The sequence below is a fragment of the Crocodylus siamensis genome, chromosome 11, assembly GCF_052110815.1.
Source record: "Crocodylus siamensis isolate JL-2025a chromosome 11, ASM5211081v1, whole genome shotgun sequence".
Lineage (NCBI taxonomy): Eukaryota > Metazoa > Chordata > Crocodylia > Crocodylidae > Crocodylus > Crocodylus siamensis.
This window is the reverse complement of record NC_143405.1, coordinates 27728877-27755673: the sequence shown is the minus strand read 5'-3', so window position 1 is coordinate 27755673 and position 26797 is coordinate 27728877. Positions and strand designations below refer to the sequence as shown.

Below are 26797 nucleotides of genomic sequence, written 5' to 3'. Positions count from 1 at the left end.
AAGCATGCTATAGATTTCATAGACATTAGGGCTGGAAGAGAACTCGGAAGATCATTGAATCCAGCCCCCCGCCCAAAGGGCAGGAAGTCAGCTGGGTTCATAGGATCCCAGCAAGATAAGCATCCAATTTACTCTTGAAGGTGTTCAATGTAGCTGCTTGAACCACCTCCGCTGGCAGACTGTTCCAGACCTTGGGGGCTCGGACAGTAAAGAAATTCTTCCTTATGTCCAGCCTGATACGGTCTCACAGTAGTTTATGACCGTTCAACCTCGTCATTCCTTGGGACGCTCTGGTGAACAGATGTTCCCCCAGATCCTGGTGGTCACCCCTGATAAATTTATAGGTGGCCATCAGATCACCCCTGAGCCTGCGCTTTTCCAGGCTAAAGAGCCCCATGGTGCTCAGCCTGCCGTTGTAAGGTCTGTTTTCCTGACCTCTGATCATGCGTGTGGCTCTTCTCTGGACTCTCTCAAGTTTCCCCACATCCTTTTTGAATTGTGGAGCCCAAAACTGAACGCAGTACTCCAGCTGCAGCCCCACCAAGGCCAAGTACAACGTGAGAATGATGTCCCGGGATATGGATGCAAGCCAGCGTTTTGGTTGCTTTACTAGCCGCAGCATCACATTACAGGCTCATGTTCATCTTGTGGTCAATGATGACCCCCAAGTCTCTTTCTTCCATAGTGCTAGCCAGCATAGCACTGCCGAGCCTATAAGGTTGCTGCAGGTTTTTCAGCATTAAACACCATCAGGTTCTTGTCCGCCCATTTGCTGAGCCTGTCCAGGTCAGCCTGGATCACCCTCCTGTCTTCTGGTGTGGATGTTTTGCCCCAAAGTTTGGTGTTATCGGAGAACTTGGCCAGTCCGCTTCTGACTCCAATGTCCACATCATTAATGAAGATGTTGAACAATATGGGTCCAAGGACGGAGCCTTGATGGACCCCACTGGTCACAGGACACCATGATGATTGACTTGTTATGAAACAATCCAATAAGAGTGAATTGTGTGATCATTCACAATACCTTAATTTTATACTCTTGAGACCTCTCAGGTAAACCCTGCCCTCAGGGAATATTCACCTTTCACAAGTTACATGGGGAATGTGCCAGATCATTTAAATGGAATGCTAGTGAAAAACCATTAAAGTATTTAAAGCCTTTCGTAGCAAGTATGCCTCTTCACTGTTCCACACACTTAGCATACAAAGGCCATATCCTGGAAGAGATGCTTCATAATTATCAAGCCAGAGAGGACACACTGTGATGATCATCTAGTCTGACATCCTGTGTAATGCAGGCCATAGGACTACTCTGAATTAATTCCTGTTCTTATTGGAACTAATCTTTTAAGAAAACATACAGTTTTGATTTAAACACTGCCAGTGATCTATCCCAGAGCTTTGTAACTTGTTCTGATTGTCATTCCTTCCAAAAAATTGCACCTTATTTATAATTTGTCCAGGTTTATCTTCCAGCCATTGGATGTGGAAACACCTTTCTGTGCTACAGAAAGAGCACATCAAAGTTATGTTCCTTATATAGATACTGTGATCAAGTCACCTCAATCTACCAGACAGATTTTGCTCCTTGAGTCTTTCACATGATAAAACCTGTCTTCTCATCCTTTAGTCAGTCTCATGGCACTTCTCTGAACCCACTGTATCAACATCCTTCATCAATTGTTGAATAAGAACTGAACATGATATTTTAGCAGGGGTCACGCTAGTACAGAGACAGTATAACTCTCTGTTCCTACTGAAGATTCCTGTCTATACATACAAGGACCACGTTAGCTCTTTAGGCCACAACATTGTACTAGGAACTCATGATCAGCTGGTTTGTCTACCATGGCCAAGATCCCCTTTGTAAAGTCACAGCCCCTACTGGTGCTGATCAAAATATTTCTTAACAAGTGCTAGCTAGAAAGCAAGTCCAGTAGCAGAAGTAGCAGCAAGTGAGTACATTTTAAAAGGGATACACAAAGCATTAGTTTGCTAAAAAAAGTTTCTAAGATTCACAGATTGTTAGGGGCTGGAAGGGACCTTGCAGATCATCGGGTCTAGGCCCCCTGCTCTAGGCAGGAAGACAACTGGGGTCAAGTGACCCCAGCGAGGTGACTGTCCAGTCTCCTCTTGAAAACCTCCAGGGTAGACGACTGCACCACCTCTGGCGGGAGTTTATTCCACAGTCTGGACACCCTGACTACGAAGGAGTTTTTCCTGGTATTAAGCCCGAAGTAGCCTTCCAGGAGTTTGTATCCACTGGTCCTGGTCTTCCCCAGGGGTACCCTAGTGAACAGTTGTTCACCGAGCTCCTGATATAGCTGTGAGCCACTATCAAGTCCCTTCTCAACCTTCTCTTCTTTAGGCTAGAGGCCCAGGTCCCTCAGCCTTTCCTCATATGGCTTGCCTTGCAAGTCCATGATCATACGGGTGGCTCTTTTCTGGACCATCTCAACTTTTTCCACATCCTTATTGAAGTGCAGCACCCAGAACTGGTCACAATACTCCAACTGCTGTCTCACCAACGCTGAGTACAGCAGGAGTATCACTTCCTTAGTTTTACACAAGATGCATTGGTTGATGCATGCCAGCATGTTACTTGCCCTGCTGGCCACTGCGTCACACCGCTGGCTCATATTCATGCGATGGTCAATCATTACCCCTAAGTCCCTTTCAGCTATGGTGCAAGTCAAGCTGTCACCACCAAGTCTGTATGTATGTTGAGGGTTGTTTGCCCCCAGATGGAGCACCTTACACTTGGGAGCGTTAAACTTGATCTGGTTCAAGTGTGCCTAACTCTCGAACCTGTCTAGTTCCGCCTGTATCTGCAACCTATCTTCTGACGTGACCACACTGCCCCATAACTTGGTCAGAGCGCTTTTCATTCTCACATCCAAATCACTGATAAAGATGTTGAAAAGCACTGCTTCAAGCACAGACCCCTGAGAGACACCATTGGCCACTTCACACCAGGACAACACAGATCCATTCATAAGAACCCTCTGGGTCCTACCCTGTAGCCAGTTTCCAACCCACTGAACAGTTGAGCAGCTGAGCCCACAATCTTCCAGTTTTCCCACAAGGATATCATGGGATACTAGATCAAAAGCCTTTTGGAAGTCTAGGTACAGTAAAAGCTCTGTTAACCAGCACCTTACAAGCTGGCATGTTCTATTAACTGACATGCAAACTTGTAAGGTAAAGTGAAACCGGAAGTGCCCACCGTGACACTTCCGGTTTCACTGAGCCCCCACAGCCCAGGGCAAAGCAGCCTGTGCTGCCGAGCCCCCATGGCCCAGGGCGTAGCAGGCTGCACGGGGCCCGCCTCCCTCTCCCTTGGGGCCTGTGGGAGGGTCAGCGATGTGGCAGGAGGATCAGCGATGCCACAGGAGAGGCAGCAACACCCCAGACATGGCTGGAGAAGCAGCGGCCTGAACAGGCGTTTTTGCCTGTTCAGGCCTCTCAATTAACTGGCATATTTTGTTATCCAGCGCCCGCCATTTCCCATGGGGGACAGATCACAAAGCTTTTACCATATATAACGTCTACCTTGTCTCCCAAGTCCAGGGGGCGAGAGACCTGGTCATAGAAGGAGATGAGATTGGTAACACAAGACCTACCCATGACAAAGCCATGCTGGCTGTCATTCAGAATCTTCCCTTCTGCAATACTGCACATAGATTCTTTAATGAGCTTTTCCAGGATTTTCCCTGGGATGGAGGTTAGGCCGATTGGTCTATAGGTGCCCAAGTCCTCCCTCTCCCCCTTCTTGAAGACGGGCACAATGCTGGCCCTCTTCCAATCCTCAGGCATTTCCCCTATGCACTGTGAATTCTGAAAGAGATTTGCCAGCGGTTCTGTGATGACCTCAGCCAGTTCCTTCAGCACTCTTGGATGGAGTCCATCCAGTCCTGTTAACCTATAAATGTCTAGCTTCTCTAGTTGGTATTGCACCTGCTTAGCATCATAGTGGGGAGGCTGTCATTTCCAGCATGCCCCCTATGAACTTTACCTCGCTTGTCTTTCCCTTTGGTCCAGTGAAATACCAAAACAAAATGGGCATTCAGGAGTTCAGTTTTTTCCTAAGTGTCGGTTACCAGATGTCCCAAGGTGTTAAGCAGGGGTCCTACACTTCCATTTGTTTTCCTTCTACTGCCTACATACCTAAAGAAGGACTCATTATTGTCCTTGACTCCCATGGCCAACTTAAACTCAGTCGCTGCCTTGGCTTTCTTGATCATTTCCCTACAAGTGTTGGCCACTATTGTATAGTCCTCCTTAAGGACCATCCCTTGCTTCCACTGTGCGTACACCTCTTTTTTCTTTTTTAAGAGAACCGTGAGTTAAGTAGTATCATTCAGTTGAGACTAGTGCAGTGGTTCCCAAGCTTCTGACCTGATAGGCCATATAAGTGGCGTAGGGTCAGTCCAGACCAGGCCCCATGCAGGACTGGCACATGAAGTCAGTCAGAAAGTATAATCTGGCACATCAGCCCAATCTTGCCATGTGCACCAGTCCAACCCTGCACACCAGCTATAAGCCAGCCCAACCCCAAGCACTGGCTTTGGCTGTATGCTCACCCAACCTCACACACTTGAATCTATCTGCAGAGCAGTCCTACGTACTGGGACACAGCCACATTATCCAGCCCACAGGGATCCCCACGAGTCCAGAAGTTTAATAGCAGAGAAGCAGCAATGAACACTGCCACCACTTCCCTGCCACGAAAGTTCTGAACCTGTGGGAGGTCTCATGGGTCAGATGAAATGGTTCAGTGGCTGGATGCAGCTCACAAGCCAAAGGTTGAGCACCACTGCTTTAGTGCAACCATCACAAGTCAAGAAGCTGTTTTAACCTTTCTCCATCCCTCTCGCCAGGTCTGCCTTTATTACAGTAGCTAAGAGCATGTTAGATAGAAGTTCCCATGTTCTATTCTTTCTCACCTCTTTGCTGCCACACTGCTGGCCAATGTTATAGCACCAATTATCCCCATTTGTTTGTACTTAAGATGACTGCTAGAGAGACGCTTCCTGATCACCATATGCATATCATCCTATAGGGACCAAGGGAGAGACAGGCATTAGAGACAATTTCCTACAAACATTTGTGTTTGTTACTGGTGTTACTATGACCATCTCACCTTTCAGTGCGTCTGCCCCCAGTGTCTGTAAAGAAACATCATTTTCTCTACTCATAAGGACAGCCCCAGCCATAAGAACTGTATTTTTGTAAGAGACAAATGCATTTCGTGCCCTGCTTTATTATGGAGATTCTGACCCCAGCACTATAATTAAAGCTGCAACAAATGTTCACAAATCAGGTTCAGATTATCCCTTGCTCTAATTAGCTCACTGAAGGAGCTCTGAATCTGGATTTTTTTTTTTTTCATTAGTGGAAGCATATAAAAGAACACTTCTGATTTGCAGGAACTGAATTGTCCCCGCAGCAAGGTATCAAAAACTCTAGTTTTCATAATGAAATAATATGTTATCAAAAATGTTGGTAAATTTTAGCCAAACTACAGATTTCTAAACTGCACTATCCTTACTACAGGATATTGAAATTCAGCACCATATATCTGAGCCTACTGCTGTTGCAGTGTATTTAATCTGTTTACAAAGATGTTACATAAGTAGCATGAAGTCAATCTGGATGTAACAGACTTGGTGACAGATATCTATCTAAAATTTTAGATGTCAAACTATAACTAACACTTCACAAGACAAAGTTGCTCTTCCGGTGCTTAGAGTTGCTGTTCTTTCCGTCTTGCAGCCTCAAGCAGCTAGATGGAAATAATAGAGCCTATAAGATGTGAAGCAGGGAATAATCCCTCCCTTCTGTGCCAAACGGAAACAAACTCCACAGGAACAAAAAAAAAGACTCTAAAGTAGGAAAAAAGTTGGCATCCATTCAAATTTGAGGGATTTTAAATGAGAAGTACCTTGCCCCAGAGACCCCTGTACACACGATGATAGTGCAGACTATATCATCCTGAGCTTGTTGCTGTTATCCCAAAACAAGCTCTGCAAGCTAATTCCACGAGGGGAACGGGGCATGTCCTTCCCTCCTTCCTTCCCCATCATCTCTCCTCACCTCCTCTACTCACCTGAATGTAGATGCCTTCCTGCCTCTGATTGAATGCCAGCACACCAAGAATGTAGAAGAGCTTCCGGATTTGCTGAGGATTCAGTTTCTCCGTATAATCTAAAATGTTCTATAAAAGACAAGTTACAGCACTCTGAAGAGCTTAACAGACTTCAAATACACCGCTCGTGTCAGCCACCAAGTCACCAGTTTTCTTTTACTTTCTACACATGCTGCAATAAAGTTACCATTGTACATTCAAAGTAATGGAACAGCCAGGTACATCCATATATCACTCCAGATTAGATTAATTAAATTCTCTGCTGGGAAAGCAATACAAATGCAGCTTTCTGCCTCGCTCATGACTTATGTTACCTAATTAAGCTTGCTTCTATTACCTAGTGAAGGAACTGGTTATAGTTTTCAAAGCAACAAATACTTCAGGCCCCAGGGACTTTAATGAGCATGGGTAAGACTGGAGAATAATATAGAAAATGTTATAATCTCATTCATATAAATCAATAAAGCTTCCTCATTTGGAAAGTGTGCAAGACTGCTCACCCCACCTCCAAATTGGTATGGGAGAGCTACAGAGAGTGCAAAAAAAGGCAAAAGAAATTAGGGGCTGTGGGAAACTCTCCTATGAAAAGGCTGAGAAGACTGGATTGTCAACATAGAAAGAGGATGACTAAGAAGAGGTAAGTCTACAAAATGGCCAAGACAAGAGAATTGGAAACTTCTATTCACCCTATTTTTCCAGTTGATGGTTCTACTAGAATTAACATTCTCCTCCAGGAATTAGTAAATCTAAGGTACTAGGAAATCAAAGGTTGAAGCGCAGGAACTTGAAAACTTTGCCCCATTATGTTAGAAGTCAGGCTTTATTTTCTCCCCATTTGATTGACAGGGTAACGTGAAGTTGCCCAAAATTCAATTGTGGCAGAACTAGGAGAGATTTCTAAAATGGAATATCCAAGCCCCATGTATTCAGCCAAATTTTCAGACATTTGCATTTTGGCCTACTTTTCTTTGTATCCCTTCTGCTTTCCTATGGCTTTCTAGGCCTTCCCAAAAGTAAGATTCTTCTCCTAGGCCTTTCACCTTTGTTTTGAATGCCCTGTAACTGGAGTGTTTTGCTCACCATCTCCTTTAGAATCTAGTTTAAAGCTCTTCTTACTAGGTTAGCCAGATGATGCTCAAAGGTGCTCGTTCTAGTTTTTGTCAGGTGGACCTCATCTCTCAATAGCAATCCTCTACCCTGGAACATCTGCTTATTGTCAAAGAATCCAAAGCCTTCTTATCAACATCATCTTCTCAGATGTACTTTTATCCTTATGATGTGACAATCCCTACCTGGGACCTTATCTTTGACAAAGACCCTCTGCACCTCAATCTTCCTGCCTAGAATCTCAGAATCATTCCTGGAAGTATCATTGGTAGGGGGTGCATCTACACAAGACACTTTACTGCACAGTTGCATAATTTACTACACAGTAAGCATATGCATCTACACATGCACATACTTACTGCACAGTAAACCTCACTAATTGCAAGTATATATGCTACTTGCAAATGCAAGTAGCATATTTACTTGCAATTACTTACTATGCAGTAGTGCTCATGTAGATGTCTGACCAGGAGCAAATCTGTTCCCAGTCAGCTGGCCACTAGGGGATAGAAGATTGCTCCCTGCCCCCAGGAGCTGCTTGTTGCCAAGGCAGGCTCTGCCACCAGAGCCTGGGCAGGGACTATGTCCCCCTGCCCCGGCAACAGGGAGCTCCAAGCCCCCTGCTCCACGATGGTGATCAGGGGGGCAGGAGTTGGGAGATTCTTAACTTCAGGGCTGATGCTGGGAGATAAGGATCTCCCAGTGCCAGCCCCGCAGTCACACAGTTGGCACTGGGAGCTCCCTGCTGGCAGGAACATGCTTCCGAGCCTGTTCCCCACCCAGCTGCAAGATTAGAGAACTGAGCAGGGAACAGGTTCTTCAGCCCCAGCCCTGTGCCCTGGTCAGGTGAGCTAGTGAGTTAGTTGCCCCACTGGCAGATGGGGGCAGGGGGCTAGGACCTATTCCTCCCCTGCAGCTCTTTCCAAGTCCCCTGCCCCGACCAGAGAACAGGGCCAGGAGATGAGCTCCTTGCTGCCAGGGCAGGGGGACACTGTTCCTACCCTGGAATTAGGCAGCCTCCTGGGGCAGGGTGCAATGTCCCAGCCCTGGCCAAGAGATAGCTGTCTCCTTGCATAGTGCTCCCTGCCAGACCCTGGGCTAGCACCCAGGGGGAGCCTAGAGCTCCTCCTGGTGGTGCCAGGGGCCCATTGCTGGGCCACAGGAAGTGGGAGTTTTTTGCTGCCATTACCAGCAAATCTGCTCCCACTTCCCTTCATGTATGGACACCTGCACAGGAACATTTACTGACAAGCAGTTTACTTGCAAGTAAACTGCTTCCAAATCTAATGCATGTGTAGACACACCCTAGGAGAGGTAGTTAGCCATGTCGGTCTGAAGTCAGGCAGAAAGCAGAATAAGGCTGCACTTCATAGACTAAATCAGAGACAGATACGCCTATCATTAACCCTTTAACTTCCTAAAAAAATGAAGGAAGCAAAACTTTCCAAATGTAAATACTCCATCAACAGCCCTACAAAGAACAGTACTAATCAGCAGAGCTGGTGGCAATCTCTCAATTCAAGGATGATCTCTGCCATGGCTCATTGATGGGTCTTGAGGTGACTTAAGAGTCCAATCTTTGAGCCACAGATCTGCCCATAAAAGTTGCAGGCCTTTGCAGAGGAGAGCGGGCTGAAGGCTGGGATTCCTCTCTTTTTCCTTCCTCTGCTCTCTCTTTACTCCTTCAAGGGCAAAACACTTTACCTCAAAATGGGCCACTGCCTGGCTAAGGTTGCAGCATCTTTGAAGTTGTTTAGCAGATAGCTCTTCCCAGCTCTTGATGTCAGCATTCCTTCTTGAGGTATGCCTCCAACATGTCCTTGTAGCATTTTTTCTGGCTGCTGCAAGATATCAGGCCATAACTAAGCTGGGAGTAAAATGCTTGTTTTGAGAGTTAAGACTCAGACATCAACACACAATGTCTGGTCAGTGAAGTTAGTGCTTGAAGATCACTGACACTGCTCTTAACAAAGCTTCAGCAAGAATACTGGCATTTGTGCAGTGATCTTCCCAACTGATGTGGAGAATTGTCCACAAGCAGCATTTAGTTATACCTCTCCAGGCTCTTGATATGACTAATAGGAACTGGAGCAAGATCAGTAACTTATCCAGGAGGATAGCCAGGGAGCGAGCAGAGAACACAGTTGCCTGGACCATGAGGCAAACCCCTCCTAGAGACACGCCGGCAGCTTCGCAGGTATGCCAAAGCTCACTGGGTGAGCTCCAGTCACATCAGGCTGTTTGTCCTGGGTAGTGGTGGACAGGTCATTTTCGACCTGGAGGGAAGCGGGCAGTGGTGTCCCCCAGGGCTTGGTCCTTGGGCCTGCACTGTTCAATTTCTTTATTAGTGACTTGGACGACAGGGTGAAAAGCAGCCTGTGTAAATTTGCTGATGATACCAAGATTTGGGGTGAGGAGGGCACGCTAGTAGGGAAGGACAGATTACAGCAGGACCTGGACAGGTTACAGGGGTGGGCTAATAAGAATAGGATGGGTTTCAATACTGACAAGTGCAGAGTGCTGCACTTGGGCAGTAGGAACCAGCAGCATATTTATAAGATGGGAAACTCCCTTCTCGAGAGCACGGTGGCAGAAAGAGATCTTGGAGTCATTGTTGACTCCAAGATGAACATGTGCCGACAATGCAAGGTCACGGTTGGAAGGGCTAACCACAGGTGCATCTCTAGCAAGGACAAAGAGGTGATCCTCACCCTCTATGTGGAACTGGTCAGGCCACAGCTGGAGTACTGTGTCCAGTTCTGGGCCCCGCGCTTCGGGATAGATGTAGACAGCATTGAGAGCGTCCAGAGGAGGGTTACCCGCATGATCCGGGGACAGCAGGGCAGGCCCTATGAGGAGAGGCTACGGGACCTTAACCTGTTCAGCCTTCACAAGAGAAGGCTGAGGGGGGACCTGGTGGGTGTCTATAAACTCACTAGCAGGGACCAGCAGGGTTTGGGAGAGACCTTGTTCCCCCTAGCACCCACCCGAGGTAACAAGGAATAACTGCCACAAGTTGTTAGAGAGTAGGTTTAGACTAGACATCTGAAGGCGCTACTTCACAGTCAGGGCGGCTAGGATCTGGAACCAACTTCCAAGGGAAGTGGTGATGGCTCCTACCCTGGGGGGGTCTTCAAGAAAAGGCTTGACGTCTACCTGGCTGGGGTCATTTCTCTCCGGTTTTCTCTCCTGCCCAGGGCAGGGGGTCAGACTTGATGATCTACAAGGTCCCTTCTGACCCTACCTTCTATGTAACGACAGTAATATCATCAGCCTATCCAACCACATACACAGCCTGGCTTAAATGTCCGTATTATGCCATAGTCTGTCTTTCTGCCCCACTACACAATTCAGTAAGGCACAGATGTACAGAAACTTAAAGGCTTTTCTCTGTCATCTAAGACCAAGGGAATATTTCCATGACAAGAAGCCATGCAATGATCAAACCACCACAGTCCTGACCCACACAAACAGATTCTGGACCTCTATATAAGCCATTCCTGCTTTCATACTCACTCTAAGATTGTAACATAAACATTACTGTTCTCCTGGCAACCAGACAGCCATAAAAAGCAACTTAAAAAGCATCCATAAAAAGCCTTAAAACCAACCCTAATATTATCATACTGATAAGGGGCTACCACTGTTGTCATGGACAGAACAGAACACATCATTTAGGAAAATGAGACAACTTTCCAAGATGAAGTTTTACAAACACCTGACCAGGAGCTCCATAGCATAATATCAGAAAGAAAGATGCTATCTTCAGAAACACGGGAGAGAGTTAGTGTTTCCATCTCCCAAGAACCCAAGCTGGGGAACTTTTACTTATTTTCCAAAATCCACAACCTCAGAGGCCCAAGATATTCAGGCACTGGCATTATCATGAAGAGAATTTCTGACTATATTGACTCTAACATAGTTTCATACACCACTGGAGCTGCCAAGTGATTTGAAATACGTCACCTGAAGAAACTAGGTTCCACCGATAAGCTTCCAGCTACTACCATATTAGCTACCATGGATGTCACATCTCTGTATACCAATATCCCCCAGGAGACCAGATTATTGTAAGACAGAATCCTCACCCCGTTACTGAGAAGCAGCTGAAGGACAAGCACAGCTTGTGAGGCTCCTTTAAGGGTAGAGACCTTGTAGTTCAGAGAGGGAGCATTGTAAGCAAAAACAATATCAGGAGTGGAGACTGGTTTCTCCAGTTACGAGTGGCCCTCTGATAGGTGCACCAAACCCAAGCAGGGTAGAACAGCACACTGAGAGAACCCTGGCTTGTACTGTGTAATAAGTCAAACAGCCAGAAGGGGAGGAGCTTATCAGTAGCAGTCTTCTTCCTCTCATTTATGGTGTTTGGCACCACAGAGGACCAGACGGAGTAAATGCATGGAAAGTCCTCCACCCAAGGATGGCACATGATCAGCAGGGATCCTGGTCTTTTCTGTTTAAAAATCACATGTTCTCTGATTAAAACCCCCAAAATCTGTGTCTTTCCATGATTAAAATGAAACATCACTCTATATATAGATATCAGTTGAACACGAGGTTTTATTGATATATTTACAATTCTAAAGCAATTTGGAAACCTACCAGTATAGGCAATGTGTGTGTGGGGGGGGGGGAGGGGCTGGTAGGGGGTATGAACAGTGCTAGTACCCCCCCCCCCACTGGGGGACCCTCTGCCATCAATCGTGTCCTACTGGTGCTCCCCCAGACTCAGGAGGCACCAGCCGCCCATGCTTACCAGTGCCTCAACCACTACAGGCAAATAAATTCTAAATACCTATACATTTTGCCATTAGATTTGGGGGTTTTCATGGAAAGTTAGAGATCCCCTTGCCCTCTTCGCTCACCAACAACAACAAAAAATCTTAATTGGTTGACAGAATACATCCCCAAGTTTGAAGGAGGAATGGAACTGCAGCCAGACACCTAGAAAAGGTTATTTGGATAAGGAAAAGGACAAGCCAAAGGATGAAATAACAGATGAGGGAGAGGTTCTGAATCTTCTGAATAAATGCAAGTCAGAAGGGTACTGAAGAAAGTGGCCCTTGGCAATGAGATTCAAAAAATCATGGGAGACAGAGAAGTATCAGAGCACTGGAAAAGGGCCAACACAGTGCCGTTTAAAAAAGACAAAAAGGAGGACCCAGGAAAATACAGATTTGTTAGCTTCACTTCAATACCCAGGAAGTTACTGGAGCGTATCTGTGCCAGGTTTGGGTGCCTGCTACTTTAAGGGCAGAAGCAGGCAGCTACCAGGTGCCTGATGAGGGTAGCCATTGTGAACAAGGCATATAAAGGCGGCAGTTTGCTGTGGCCAGGAAAGGCAGGAACATTGCCTAGGTGAGCTGCAGGAGGAACAACCTCAGAAGTAAGGGCAGGAGCTTTATGGGGATTGGTTTGGAGGCTCCTGGTCCTGGGCATGACCTAAAATTGCACCCTGCCAGGGAAGGGTGGCCTGGTGGGGCTCCTGGTGGTGCAGGAGTCCCCAGGAAATGCCAGGCCAGTGACCTCCCCGGTGAAAGGCGAGGGGCACCTTAACCTCAGCCCCCATCTTTGGGTGGGCTTTTGAGGTAGCTGGGGAAATAGTGGGGGCCAGGTATGTCCATGTGTAGGCACCTGAGCCCAGCAGGAATACGAGGTCCCGGAGACCCCCAAGGGGGTAGTATGGCATTGGGAGGCCCCACATAAAATGGGGCTCAAGTGTGAGTAGGCCTGAAGGGCTATGCATGTGAAGGGGCTGAGTAGGGCTGAAGTCGGAGTAGGCCTTAAGGACAGCCCAAGGGGCACGCTGAGTAGGGTTGAATGAGAGTGAACTTGAAGAACAGCACACGGGGCAGGCCTGTGAGAAGTTGCGAGAGGCTTGGGGCAGAATTAGTCCAGGGTTTGGCATAAAGCTGGACCACATAGAGTAGGGGAGCTCACAGGAACCGAAGGCTCTGTGTGGAGAGTATGAGAGTAGCGAAGCCTGATGGCCCAAGAGGGGCCGCTCAAGGAGGAGCAGGGCAGTGGAGTGTGGCCCAGTAATGGGTGGTATGCCAGAGGCCCCAGTGAGAGAGGGGAGGAGTGGAAGATGCCTGCTGGGAGAGGGGAGGTGTTGAGTGTGTCAGTGTGTGGAGCCCAACTTTGGACTCGGTTTGCTCCGGTCTCAGACTGGGAGTAATATTAATCTAGATGCCATCTGCAAGGCATGGGCTGCAATGTAGGGGAGTTTGGAGCTGCAGATAGCGCCCCCTGGCATCGGGGCAGTAAGGGCAATCTCCTGCACATACCATCCATATATGGGAACAACAAAGTCATGGGAGGCAGGATCAGGTGGATTGCCCTATAGAGACATGTGGGAGGGCCAACATGAGACCCGGCCCCGAGAGTTGCCGCTTGTCACAGTATCCTAAGTCCATTTGTAAGCATCTGGAAGAGAAAAAGCTGATCATAAGCAGCCAGCGTGGATTTACTAGGAACAAATCATAACAAACAAACTTGATCTCTTTTGACCAGGTAACTACTCGTGTGGATGAAGGAAATACTGTGAACATAGTGTATCTGGATTTTGGCAATGTTTTGACATGGTCCCATATGACCTAAGAAACAAATTAGAGAAATGTGGGCAGGCCGGAATTACTATAAAGGTGGATAGACAACTGGCTTAATAGCCACAAATAAAAGGGTAATTATGAATGGATCCATGGCAGGGAATGCCAAGAGGTTGAGCGGAGTACCGTTGAGGTCTATCCTGGGCCCAGTAGTGTTCTACAAATTTATTAACAATTTGGATGCTGGCATAGAAAGCTTCTTGAGCAAGTCTGCAGACAACACAAAACTGGGAAGGACTTTGAACATGGTTGGCAACTCAGAAGGTTTCTGACAGATTTGGAGAGCTGGGCTGGACCTAATAGGATGAAGTTCAATGCTGACAAATGAAAGATGTTACACCTCAAGAAGAACATGAACATAGCAACTCTGAGTGAGATATGATGACTGAATGAGTCAGCTGAAGGACAAGGGTGGAGGTTGAACCTTCTGGAAGGGAAGACTGGACTAAGACAAACACATCAATGGCATCGGTTTCACCATCAATAATCAGCTTGTTAATCAATGTATGGAGCTCCCCTTGTGCATCAATGAACATCTTATGATCCTTTGTCTTATGACCAGGCTCGATAACCTGGCTAGTAAATGCATATGACCTATCTGGTAAATGCATAAGACTCTCCATCTTATGACCTGGCTTAATGGCAGCACTATGGAGAAGGATCTGGGAGTCCTGGTGGATCACAGACTCAATACGAGTCTGAAGTGTAGTGTAGCCTCACAATAGGCAAATGTGGTTTTGTGATCCATCTATAGAAGCATTAGGTGCGAGACACGGAAGGTAATAGTACCTTTCTACTCAGCACTGGTTAGGCCTCATTTGGAGTAGTGTGTGTGAAGTTTTGGGCTCCACATTTTAAAAAGGAACTTGAAGAAAGTAGAGAACATCCACAGACAGGCAACAGAAATGATAAAGTGCTTGGAAGGCAAGTCTATATGAGGGTAGGTTGAAGGAACTAGGCTGCCATAAAAAAAAAGAGGGAAAATACCTTTTCTATCTTGCCGCAGAGAGTAGAATGCAGAGCAGTGGCTTGACGTTGCAGCAAAGTAGGTTTTTCACAAATCTCCACTGTTATAACAGTGAGGCCGTGGAATAGACTGCCTAGGGAAGTTGTGTACTCCATCACTTGAGGTTGGACAGTTATTGGTCAGGGATGATCTAGGCATAGTTATGCCTGTGCTCTACTCTGGGTACTTCCCATGCTTCTGGCCTTTGCTGGTTGCCACATGGGGCTGGGAGAGAATTCCCACTCAAACCCCTGACATGTAACAGGTAGGGGAGGGTTTAAGACTTCCTCGGAGGCATTTGGCTGTAGCCAAAGGTACGGTATGCCAAAGCTTCTCCTAGGACTGAAACCCAAAGGTTTCTGTCCTGAAGGTCTTACGGTGGGGAGGTAAGGGGGAGGAGGGTAAGATCGATCACCATATTTGGGTGCAGGAAGGAATTTCACCCCATGGTCAGATTGGTACGGACTGGGGAGTTCTTGCTTTCGCCTGGAGTGAGGGGCATAGCTCTCCTTCTGGGATCTCTTGAGCATATATTAACAGCCTTTACAGCAGCAAAACACTATCTGCCATGGTACTCTTGCTTTACATGAGGCAAGTTTAGGGTATTATGTCAAGTGTTGTGTTGGGGTTGACAGTACAACACTACTAAGAGGTGAACAATGGATAGGTAAAGGATAATTTGGACAAGGATGATCCTGGCTCAGGCAAGGGGTTGAACTGGATGATCTATGGCAATCCCTTCCAGCCTAACTTCTCTATAATTCTATGATTGTATAAAAGATAGTGAATTGCACACTTACCTGTTCCATCTTCCCTCTTATATTATAGGTTTTTTATAACCTTCAATTGATTTGTATCCAGGTAGTACAATTAAAATGTTATGAAATAAGCAAGTCAGCATAGATGGAAATGCCAAAGTATTCACTATTTAGTTTGAGTTTATAACATTTGTAAAGGAAAAAATGTCCTCCATAGTTTCATAGTTTCTAGGGTCAGAAGGGACCTAAGCAGATCATTGAGTCCGACCCCCTGCCATGGCAGGAAAGAGTACTGGGGTCAAACAACCCCAGCAAGGTGTTCATCCAGCCTCCTCTTAAAGACCCCCAGGGTAGGAGCCAGTACCACTTGTCTTGGAAGTTGGTTCCAGATCCTAGCCACCCTGACAGTGAAGTAGTGCCTCCTGATATCTAGCCTAAATCTACCCTCCGCCAGCTTGTGACCGTTATTCCTGGTCACTCCTGGTAGTACTTGGGGGAACAGGGACTCCCCCAGTGCCTGCTGGTCCCCTCTGACTAGTTTGTAACAGGCCACTAGATCCCTCCTCAGCCTTCTCTTGTGGAGGCTGAACAGGTTCAGGTCCCATAGCCTCTCCTCGTAGGGCCTGCCCTGTTGTCCCCTGATCATGCAAGTGGCCCTCCTCTGGACCCTCTTCATGTTGTCCACATCCCTCCTGAAGTGCGGCGCCCAGAACTGGATGCACTACTCCAGTTGCAACCTGACCAGTGCTGCATAGAGGGGGAGTATCACCTCCTTGGACCTGCTTGAGATGCATCTGTGGATGCATGACAAGGTGCGGTTGGCCTTCCTGACTGCATCCCCACACTGCCGGCCCATGTTCATCTTGGCATCAGTGATGATTCCAAGATCCTTTTCTGCCTCTGTACTGACAAGAAGGGAGTTCCCCAACCTGTAGGTATGGTGCTGATTGTTCCTCCCCAGGTGCATCACCCTGCACTTGTCTGTGTTGAATCCCATCCTATTCTCATCCGCCCACCCCTGTAACCTGTCTATGTCTCATTGCAGCCTATTCCTCCCTTCTAGTGTGCCCACATCCCCCCACATCTTAGTGTCATCAGCAAATTTGAACAGGGTGCTATTTACCCCCTTGTCCAAGTCACTGATGAAGATGTTGAGCAGTGCAGGCCCAAGGACCCAGCCCTGAGGAACCCCACTGCCCACATCCCTCCAGGTCGAAAATGACCCATCCACCACCACTCTCTGGGTGCGGCCCTGCAGCCAGTTGGCGACCCATTTGACTGTGTGGGTGTCAACACCACAGTCCCCCAGTTTCTTAAATAGAACTGGGTGAGAGACAGTGTCAAAGGCCTTCCGAAAGTCCAGAAAGACTACGTCCAGTGCTACCCCTGCATCTAAGGATTTGGTGATCTGGTCGTAGAAGGCTACCAGGTTGGTCCGACAGGACCTGCTGCTAATGAACCCGTGATGGTTGCCCCTAAGCATAATCTACCCTGCTGGCCCCTTGTGGACATGTGCCAGAATAATTCTCTCAAAAAGCTTGCCCAGGATTGAGGTAAGACTAACTGGCCTATAGTTTCCCAGGTCCTCCTTCCTTCCCTTTTTGAAGATGGGAACCACATTGGCCCTTTTCCAGTCCTCTGGCACCACACCAGAGCACCACAAGTGCCAGGGGTCCCACAATGACCTCAGCTAATTCCCTCAGTATTCTGGGGTGGAGATCATCCGGACCAGCTGATTTGAAGACATCCAGTCCCTCCAGAAGTTTCCTAACTAGTTCCTCACAAACCCTTGGCCTAGGTGTGCCTCCCCTGGGGTCTAAGGGGGGCCCAGAGGGGAGAGTGGTTATTCTGGTCCCTGCTCAGGAAAATGGAGGCAAAGAAATCATTAAATATGTTAGCTCCAACAAGATATAATTAAGCCAATGCCTATGAGGAGGTTAGATGAACATCTTGCTGGGGTCATTTGACCCCAGTATTCTTTCCTGCCATGGCAGGGAGTCGGACTAAATGATCTGCTAAGGTCCCTTCCGACCCTAGAAACTATGAAACTACTATGAAACTATGTTGCTTCTTTATGATCAATTTAGCCACTTTTTCTAAAAAAACCAAACCCTTTTCCCTAAGAAATCTCAAGCAATCTATGTTTCTCTCTCCTTTTCGACAAAAAATTGTTGGGCAACTTAGAAGCATGGGCAGGTAGCAGTTTTGAATTTTCATTGAGGAGTGGGGCACCCCTAGGAAAGACAACTTTCTTGCTGAGCCTTTGAGCTAGACAATGTTAACAATGATGAACTTAAAGATCACTGAATAAAAATCATTTTTCTTCTCAAATGATTAGGTTACAATTCCTACCTGTTATCTAACAGTTCTCTAGTCACAGGAAAAGAGTTATCCCAGCATTTAACTGGCTGTCTCTGGATCAGATACCTATTCTCTCTCTCTCTCTCTCTCTCTCTTTCCCCCAACTAAATAATCACAACCTTTGCTACTGCCTTGTAAAGAAGGCTCTTCATGTCCCTGATCTTCATTACTGTCCTTCAGAGGGTAATTCATTTTTCAGATATTTATTTTCTTCAGTACCAGAGCTGCCTCCTCTGGAAAATAATGACGTGCTCTGAACCTGTGGATTTTCTTATAGGTAGTATCATAATAGGTCCTGACATACAGACAATCCCTGAACAGATAACTTACCTTCACATAGGCAGCATAGCACATCAGCACTGAGGTATGCTGAGTCACCAGGTCAGTGAGCACATCCAAAGAAATGTCCACTTCTGCATCAGTTCCACTGCAAACATGAGTAACCAACGCACTCACAATTTCCTGAGGGGAAAAGCCCAAATGGAAGTGAGGGAGAAGCAAATATAAAAATTTGTTTATTGGTAACTGAAGTCTTTTTAGACTAATTTTCCACATACACACTCAAACTGTAAATGTGTCTCATTCACCTTGGCTTGAAACAGATTTTTTGCCCTAGCAGAATCAAAGTGCATTCCAGCTCTTTGCACCTTTACACCAAAGGGACAACGGGTTGTGTGCATTTCCCACTCAGTTTCCTGTCAACTGTAGAGCCCTATACTATCTTTGACGCCAAGAAAAAGGAGAAGGAAGAAAAGATGCAAATGTGTGCAAGTGGACAAAACATTGTGAGGTATCCAGGTTGTAGCTGTATTGGTCTAGAGCAGGGGTAGGCAACATTTTTTGGCCTCACTGCTGAAAAAACCACAATGTCTGCCTTGGGAGGTGCTGGAGTGCTGACATGCCAGAGCCTGGAGCAGCTGTGTGTCCTGTAAATTCAGAGATGCAAAACAGTTTCACTGATAAAAAGATGATATAATCATCACCAGAGTGATCCAATTTTCTAGCCTCTGTTTTTCTTTTGCAGGAAAAAAATGATTCTGAACGGAGGACAGGGGCACTGAATACTGTCCCTCAGTTTATACTGGTAACTGTTGAGAACCCGAGGACCAAAACTAGCTAGACTGGCACTCACTGATTCCACCTGATTTGAGTGCTGGCACAGGTCTTCATCTGGCATTGAGCCATCATTCCTAGTGTTTCCATACCATGCACATTTGTTGAAAATCTGACATCATCCATAACTTACTGTGGACCCAAACATTATGGGACAGGAGCCACCAGGATGCCTTCTGGTGACTGGATCTCCACCAGCAGGATCAGGAATACCATGTCAGACAACAATGCTTAGTACAGTGAGGATGGCACATAAGCAACCGCAGAAAGATCCAGTACCAACAAATCTTTCAGCAGCATAGACTCAGCAAAGTTCAGTGGGGCCAAAAGGATTGCCTCAACATTGCAGAGAAAACAGTATTGCCCATTGAGCAGATGGCGTGGTCTCTCTCAGCTCAAGTGACAGTGAAGGGTGTTCATGGCCCACTACGGAATGTGGCAGAGGAACCATGGCTCCCTATTTATGTGGCCTCAGTACTTGATAACAGTGCTGGACAGCCAGGTACTTCATATGGATGTGCTAGGGATGTGAACGGTTAAACAATTAATGGGGACAGGGGTCAGCAACAGTCAAAATGAAGCCACGTGTGGAATCATTTCACAAAAATAAAGAAGATGCATGTATGCCAAGCACAGCACGTGAGGCCATTTTGCTCAGCACACTACCGCCAGCCTGGGTTCTAGGCAGCTGCTGCCAGCCACAAAGCCCAGGCTGCTCCCAGCAGGCAGCTGGGCACTGCAAGCCCTGCTGCGAGCAGACTGGGCTCCATGGTTGGCAGCAGCTACCCAGAGCCGGGCCAGTTGCAGCCAGGAGGCTGCAAACATCTGCTCCGGGCTCCAGCATTAGCTCCATACTGGCAGGTGCACACGTGCCTCGGAGTGGACAGTGGGGGAGCGGCCTGAGGCAGCACAACCCTGGCCTCTCCCCCACTGCTGGCACAGAGCTGATGACTGGGCTCTGGAGCCTGGCAGCTGTTTATAGCCAGCCTGGGCTGTGGGCAGCTGCAGCAGGCAGCTTGCGAACAGCTGTGCTGGGCTCCACAGCCCTGGCATCAGTTCCACGCTGGCAGTGACTGCACATGCACCTCAGAGCGGACAGTGGGAGGGCTGTGCTGCCTCAGGCCCTATCCCCACCATCTGCTCTGAGGTGCACATGCACCCACTGGTATGGAGCTGATGCCAGAGCCCGGAGCAGCTGTTTGCAGCCTCCTGGCTGCAGCCAGTCCAGGCTCTGGTAGCTGCTGCCAACCATGGAGCCCAGGCTGCTTGCAGCAGGGCTTACAGCTGAGCCCACCTGACTCCCACCCACTCTGAGCCCAGCCCTGGCCCAGCCCCCCCACCAGGATGAGGTTGGCACTGCCCCTTGCCAGGAGCACCGCACCTTTTGCGGGCTTAGCTGTGTGGGGTGGTTGAGCTGATGGGCAGGTTCTGGCCAGGGCCTCAGCCAGCTATGCTGCAGCCTGGGGACTGGCTCCCCTGGGGAAACACAGGGCTCTGGAAGGACCAGGGTATTGTTGGGTTGGACTTTGTTCAGTGGCCCAGGAGCCCGGCTCCATGTGCCTGAGCATCTAGTTCTGTGCGTTTGTCTACCTCTGTCTGGTTCTGTGCATCTGTGTGCCCACACGTCTGGTTCTGGATGTGTGTGTGCATGTGTCTGTTCTGGGTGTGTTCTGGTTCTTCTGTTTGTGCATGTGGTTCTCTGTGTGCATGTGTCTGTGTCTGGTCTCTCTCTCTCTTTTTCTTTCTCTTTCTCTTATTTGCTCTTTTTTTTCTCTCTCTCTCATTGCAACATGCTCAACAAAAAAGGAATACAACAACAAAGGCAACATTTATGATTATTAAATATACTAATATGCAGTGTCATGCCATGTACCCCAACCCCTCCACCCCCACCCCCATTTTGTTTTTCTGGCATGCCGGCACTCTGGCACCTTCCAGGGTAGACATTCTGTTTTTTTCAGCACCCCGGCCAAAAAACATTGCCTACCCCGAAGACATGCTGCCTGTAAGTGTTGTTGAGGGTGCAGGTTTTTGTGCATTAATGAGGTTTGTGGAACCTGAACACCATGTGCCTGGGAGACAAACTGTAACCTCACAACTAGAGAGGTGGTATAAAAACTGCAGGAACTCTATCCAGCAAAGATTGGGAAAAGCTGATAAAGTAGCTTTTACTACTGACTTTTGGACAGCCTTAAATTCAGAAAGCTACTTTACAGTCATCTATCATTACACTGAAAACTGGGAGCTTCGATTGGCTGTTCTACAGACAGAAACGATGCCAGAATGACATACAGCAGAAAGCACTGCTGAAAAGTTAAAAGCTGCAAGAGAGAGAGATAGGGTCTGGAAGTCCATGTCTTAACATGCATGCAAGATAATGCAATGTCATGCTCGCCAACATAGGGAGGTATGTTGCATAGGAATCTGTAAACTGTTTTGCCCACACATTGTAGCTGGCTATAAATGATAGCTTTTTTGGCAGTGTAGATCATGTTACTGCTGCAGCCAGCAGACTAGTTGCACATTTCCATCACAGCACTATTGCTGCTAAAGCACTTGAAAGCAAGCACAGCTTCAAGCTAAGCAGTGCCACTTGATCCAGTCACATGAGACTCACTGGAATTCAGCATATGAAATGTTCAAGAGACTAAGTGAGCCAATAACAGCAGTGCTCTCAGATTGCAAAAGTACATAAGGAGATAGAAAAGTATCTTATGCTCAAATTCTTGAGCTGCAGGATGAGCAACAGCAATTAATAGAGGATATCTAACCTGTCCTTTCTACTTTGAAGTGTGCCACAAAGCCATGCCAGCGGAACATTGAGCATCATGAAATATATCATTTCAAATATTTATCCAATCTGCAATAGAGGTATACTGATTCATTGGTCCCATATCATATCAGCACCAATATAACGAAAATTGACATTATCGGCAATTGCCTTTTTTTGGCTGATGCGGCCAATAATGTCACTGATAAATGCTCCTTGAATGAGTGCAGTCATAGCACAGCACACAGGCAGCAAGGAGTGTATCCTAGCAGTGTGAAGAGCAGCTTCTGGCTGGTAAGTCTGTTATGGGGGAAGGAGCATAGGGGAAGGAAGGGGAATGGGGGGGCAGACCGAGGCCCCCACAGCAAGGGAGGGAGTGGAGCACAGGACAAAGCCACAATCAGCTCACCCAGGGGGTGCGGGGGTAGGGAGAAGGGCTCAGCTCCCTCCGCTGCATGCACTCTGAGAAGCCATAGGGGGCGTGTGTCCCTGAATGTGTGTGCAAGGTGAAGGCAGGCTGGAGCTGCAGGCTGTGGCCGGTGCTGGGTTCTTCCCAGTGGGGTCCTGGGCCTTGGCTGTGCTCAGGGTGGGCAGCACTAGGAGGGAGGGCTACAGGGGGTCTACAGCCACCCCAACATTCATCAAGCCCCCCCTCCACCCCCACAGCAGTGCCGCCAGCCCCAAGCACAGTCCAGCACAGCCACCCCACCAGGAAGAGCCCGATGCTGCTCCTGGCCCCAGCCTGCAACAGCAGCCCACCCTTGCCCTGTGCACAGATCTAAGGGGCACATAACCCCCATGCCCTCCTGGGGTGAGTGCAGCGGCAAGAGCCACCCACCCACTCCCTTTGGATAAGCCGCTTGCAGCGCCATCCTGTGCCCCACCCTGGCTGGCAGCACCTGCCCCTGCCCCAGCCCCACTCCCTCCCTCACTGCGGGGCCCCCAGTCTGCAGCCCCTACCCCTTCCTCCATGCCCCTTCCCCCACAACAGACTAACCAGCCAATGCTGCTCTCCATGCTGCCGGGCCACATATTGGCAATCAGATCAGTATCAGTCAATATGACTTGTTAAAAATAGGCTATCGGTATTGGCCCAAAAAATCTCTATCGGTGCACCCCTAATTTGCAAGTCTTTTCAACACTCACTTAAAAAAAGTGAAACTGCTGGTGAAAGTGGAAAGATAGTTGATTTTAACTCCGTTGTTGACAGTTCTCTGGAGCATTGCATGAAACCCAATTATCCTGCTATAACAAACAGACCTCCACTGATAGCATCCATGTTGCATCCACACCATAACCACCTGCAGTTTCTTTTGCCTGCTATCCAGATTGCTCCTAAATCAAAGCTTATGTAACTTGCATCCTTGGAAAATAAGGCAGATTCAAATACTATGGCTGAGCCAGCTGAACTGACTGAACCAACAGCAAAATAAAAAAAAAATGCAGGAAATTGAGAAAAAAAAAAAGAGTGCTATAACAATGTTTTTAAGTGAAGATTCTGTTTAAAAAATGCAGCAGAAAATTAATTGGAGAATTACTTCAGGGAGACCTGCCCTTTATTAGAGTGCAGGCCATTCGAATGGTCGAGAGTCAATACACAGCGCTTTCCAAGGCTTGCAAAATTGGCTAAGATCCTGTGCATTCCAGGATTCTCTGTGCCTGCAGACTGAGTGTTTTCTACTGCTGGGCTTACTGTAAATCAGTTGCACTCAGAGTATGTCCACCTCCTCCCACCCCCTGCCCCAACTGCAGGGCTACAAGCAGGTTGTTTGCTCCCTCTCTTGCAATGCACCACTGGCTGCAGGGGTTAAGTAAAGCCCCTTGCTGACTATGCTGTGAAGTACAACCCCTCTGTCCTATGCTGCAGCAGCTGACCCCAGGAAGCTGTGCACTGGTGGCTGCAGCCCATCGCTGGCTGCTACTGTCCAAGGCTTCCTGGGCTGTGGCAGGCAGCACAGCCTCAGCAGGCAGACAGCAAGCCCTGCCAGGCAGGCAGCACAGCCCAAGAAGCCCTGAGTAGCAGCAGCCAGAGAGGGGCTGCAGCCACTGATGCGTGGCTTCCCAGGGCCAGATGCTTCCCAGGAGCCCAGCACTGCCACGCCCGTCCCCATGCTTGCACCACTGGTGCCTTCTGTTGTTACAGCTGCTGCAGGGCAAGGTGGTGGTAAGTGGGTGCAGCTTGACTCCTTTGGGCTTATGGCTCAGCCTTATGGTGTTTGAGGAGCTTTTGTGAGATGTCACTGGTGCTGCAAAGTAAATGGTTTTATCACTAATAGTACCAGACTTGAACCAGTTAAATTAGACAGTGCAAGAGGGAGCAGAGAAAGAAGTTGATGGAAGCAAAGTCTAGAAAGTCAACTGGAGTAAGTCTAGTGAGGTGAATTTTGAACTGCATCTGGGAATGACAGAAGTCAATGCAGCTTCGTGGCAAGCTGTAATGTTCTGCATTGAATTGTGGTACATTGGAAAAGCATAAGAGTAGAGAGTTGTATTCATGCTTGCATTGCTGAAAAGGGAAGTTGAAGCAATTGCCTACAAAGACAACTGGGATACACTGATAACAGATGTATCTGTACATGGTGGAGGTGGGTGGGGGGAGGATAAGAGTTCAAATTTATAGATAAACTTAACATTGTGTGCGTTGGGGATTAAGGAGGGCCCTGAATTAAGAACAGAGTTGACAGAGATATGGTTGTGATTTGGAATGACTAAAAGGTTTTAGGAGATAGTTAGCTGTGTTAATCAGAAGGCAGAGTAGATATGCAGCTTTATAGACTAACTAAATAAGAGAGAGAGAGAGAGATATATATATACATACACACACACACACACACACATACACACACACACACACACACAAAGAGCATGAGCTTTCATGAACACAAGTTCACGTCATTAGATAGATACTGTGAAAGGGTGTGCAGAAAGTATAAGGAGAAAGAAATTCAGTTGAGAACTGGTAAATAGCAGAATAAGATGACGGAGAGAAAGCAGACATGTTGGAGAGCTAAGAGTTGAACTAGAGGCATCTGTCATATAGGAGGATGAGTCCATTGTTTGTATAGCACTTAGAAGATGACAAATCTTATGATGGGACTTCTTGAGGCATAAGTAGAGTAGTCAGAATGGGATAAGGAAGACTGGCAACAAGGGACCTGCTGTATAGCTGCCCAGCTAAGGCATTAATTCCAGAGGATGGACTAGTCCCCAGCATTAAAAATTATACGGAGCCCAGGATAAAAAAAGGAGGATTCACCATTCTCATCAGAGATTGTGTTTCCCTTTTCCTTTATCCCTTTGGCATCTGCTGGGCTTAACATTTGATTTGTAATCTTTTTTTGGTATACCTCACACGTCAGTACCATCTTTGTGGCAAAGATTTTCAGATAGAGTACATATATTATTTTTCTTTGAAGTAATTAGCCTCATGTACATTCGCACTTCAGATGCATCTCATGCCCTAAGCATCAAGCAGAGATGCTTTGTCTTAGCAGTATCTCTGTACCTCCTTCTCTCCCTGAACTGAAAGAATAAATATTTTATACTCCTTAGTTCCTCTCAACATGCTAACATGGAGCAGTGGTGGCCAACCTTTTTGATCGACATGCCACAAGTTAAGCCTCGACTTATAAACTAAAGTCATCACTGCTCTCCCCTTTTTGCATCTTAGTTTGTTTCTCTGTTTGTTATTTACCTTTGTATTTGCATTGTTTTGTTTGTATAGCACTTTAGGATATAGTTTGAGAGAGACACTGTGCCAAACTGGAAATATATTCTAATATTTGTGTAAACGTGACTTTTGCCTCCAGAGTTTTTTATGTTACTACTATAACCTGCAAAGCATTAGGAACTAAGGTAGAAGTATAATCCATTATCTATTTCAACTGTACCTGCTGGCAGTAAGAGTCAAATGCTGTAAATGCTTGCTTGTACATGCAGCTCCCAAACGAGACAACACACGAGTCTGCAGAATGCACAAAGCTCTGAGCCAGTGACAGAATTGAAGGGAAGAAGTCTCTAATCACCTGCAACACAGACATCATGAAAAAAATCTAAAGACTCACTACTGTGATTTGAATACTCCCATCCCTCATTTTATACATTTTAAATGCAGGTGCACAGTTCTTCATTCTGAAGATCCCAGTTAGTTTAGTGCAGTGGTTCTCAACCAGGGTGCTGCAAGACTCCTTCAGGGCACTGAGACACGGGTAGCAGGAGTGGCAGCTAGGTAAAACTGCCCTGTGTGCAGGGCTGTAGCACGTGTGTGCTCCTCTTGCATTAGGATTCTTCAAATTATATAACCAATAGATATTATTACTCAAGATAGAAGTAACCTTAATTTTCTTATGTTAATTTACAATGAAACTGAATTTATTTAAGGCTGCTTTAAATCAGAATAAAAGGGCACCTATACATTTCAGCACGTCAGGCAATTGCCACACTCCAGTAGCCTCCCGCGTTTCATGTATCAGTGTCCCCGCATTGAAAAATGGCAGTGGAGGTGCTTAAAATAAAGCTTAAATGATTGGAAGTGTCCACAGTGAAAGTTAATGTGGTTTAGGTAACCCACTCTGAATTTGCATCTCCACTTAGTTTAATTTTTTTTTTTAATATCTTCATGTAAACAAGCCATTAAAAAGGCACTCTTTGCCCTATTCCCTCTTCCTTGTCTGAAACTACATGTTTGCAAGCTCCATATATAAACATGCCTAATTGTAGAAAAAAAATATACTTATTAAAAACTGAGTTTCAAAATGTAACTGTCTAGAATTCTTGTGAAGGGAAGCAGTATGTCAAGCACTGGAGGTCCGTGGCTGGGAGGTACGGGTAAAGGGTAAAGGAGGTTTTCTAAGGTCTTCAGAAGGATTAGAGGTCCAGCCAACCTTGAGGGCACAGGAGGGGAGTTCTCCAGCAAACCTCAGAAAA

General features: G+C 47.0%; 1 protein-coding gene and 1 pseudogene across 3 annotated transcripts in view; one reads left to right on the top strand and one right to left on the bottom strand.

The window, feature by feature from the left end:
* Window positions 1-26797, bottom strand: part of FANCD2 (FA complementation group D2) — a 170659-nt gene that overhangs the window by 90037 nt on the left and 53825 nt on the right. For all 3 annotated transcript variants that reach the window (XM_090021350.1, XM_090021352.1, XM_090021351.1), the window contains exons 16-19: window positions 25762-25896; window positions 18319-18450; window positions 6110-6217; window positions 4947-5056 (exon numbers count right to left, since the gene is read on the bottom strand). In XM_090021350.1, the coding sequence (XP_089877476.1) occupies window positions 4947-5056; window positions 6110-6217; window positions 18319-18450; window positions 25762-25896 (485 nt within the window). The remainder of the gene's footprint in view (window positions 1-4946; window positions 5057-6109; window positions 6218-18318; window positions 18451-25761; window positions 25897-26797) is intronic.
* On the top strand, window positions 19477-24104 carry LOC149855660 (uncharacterized; annotated as a pseudogene).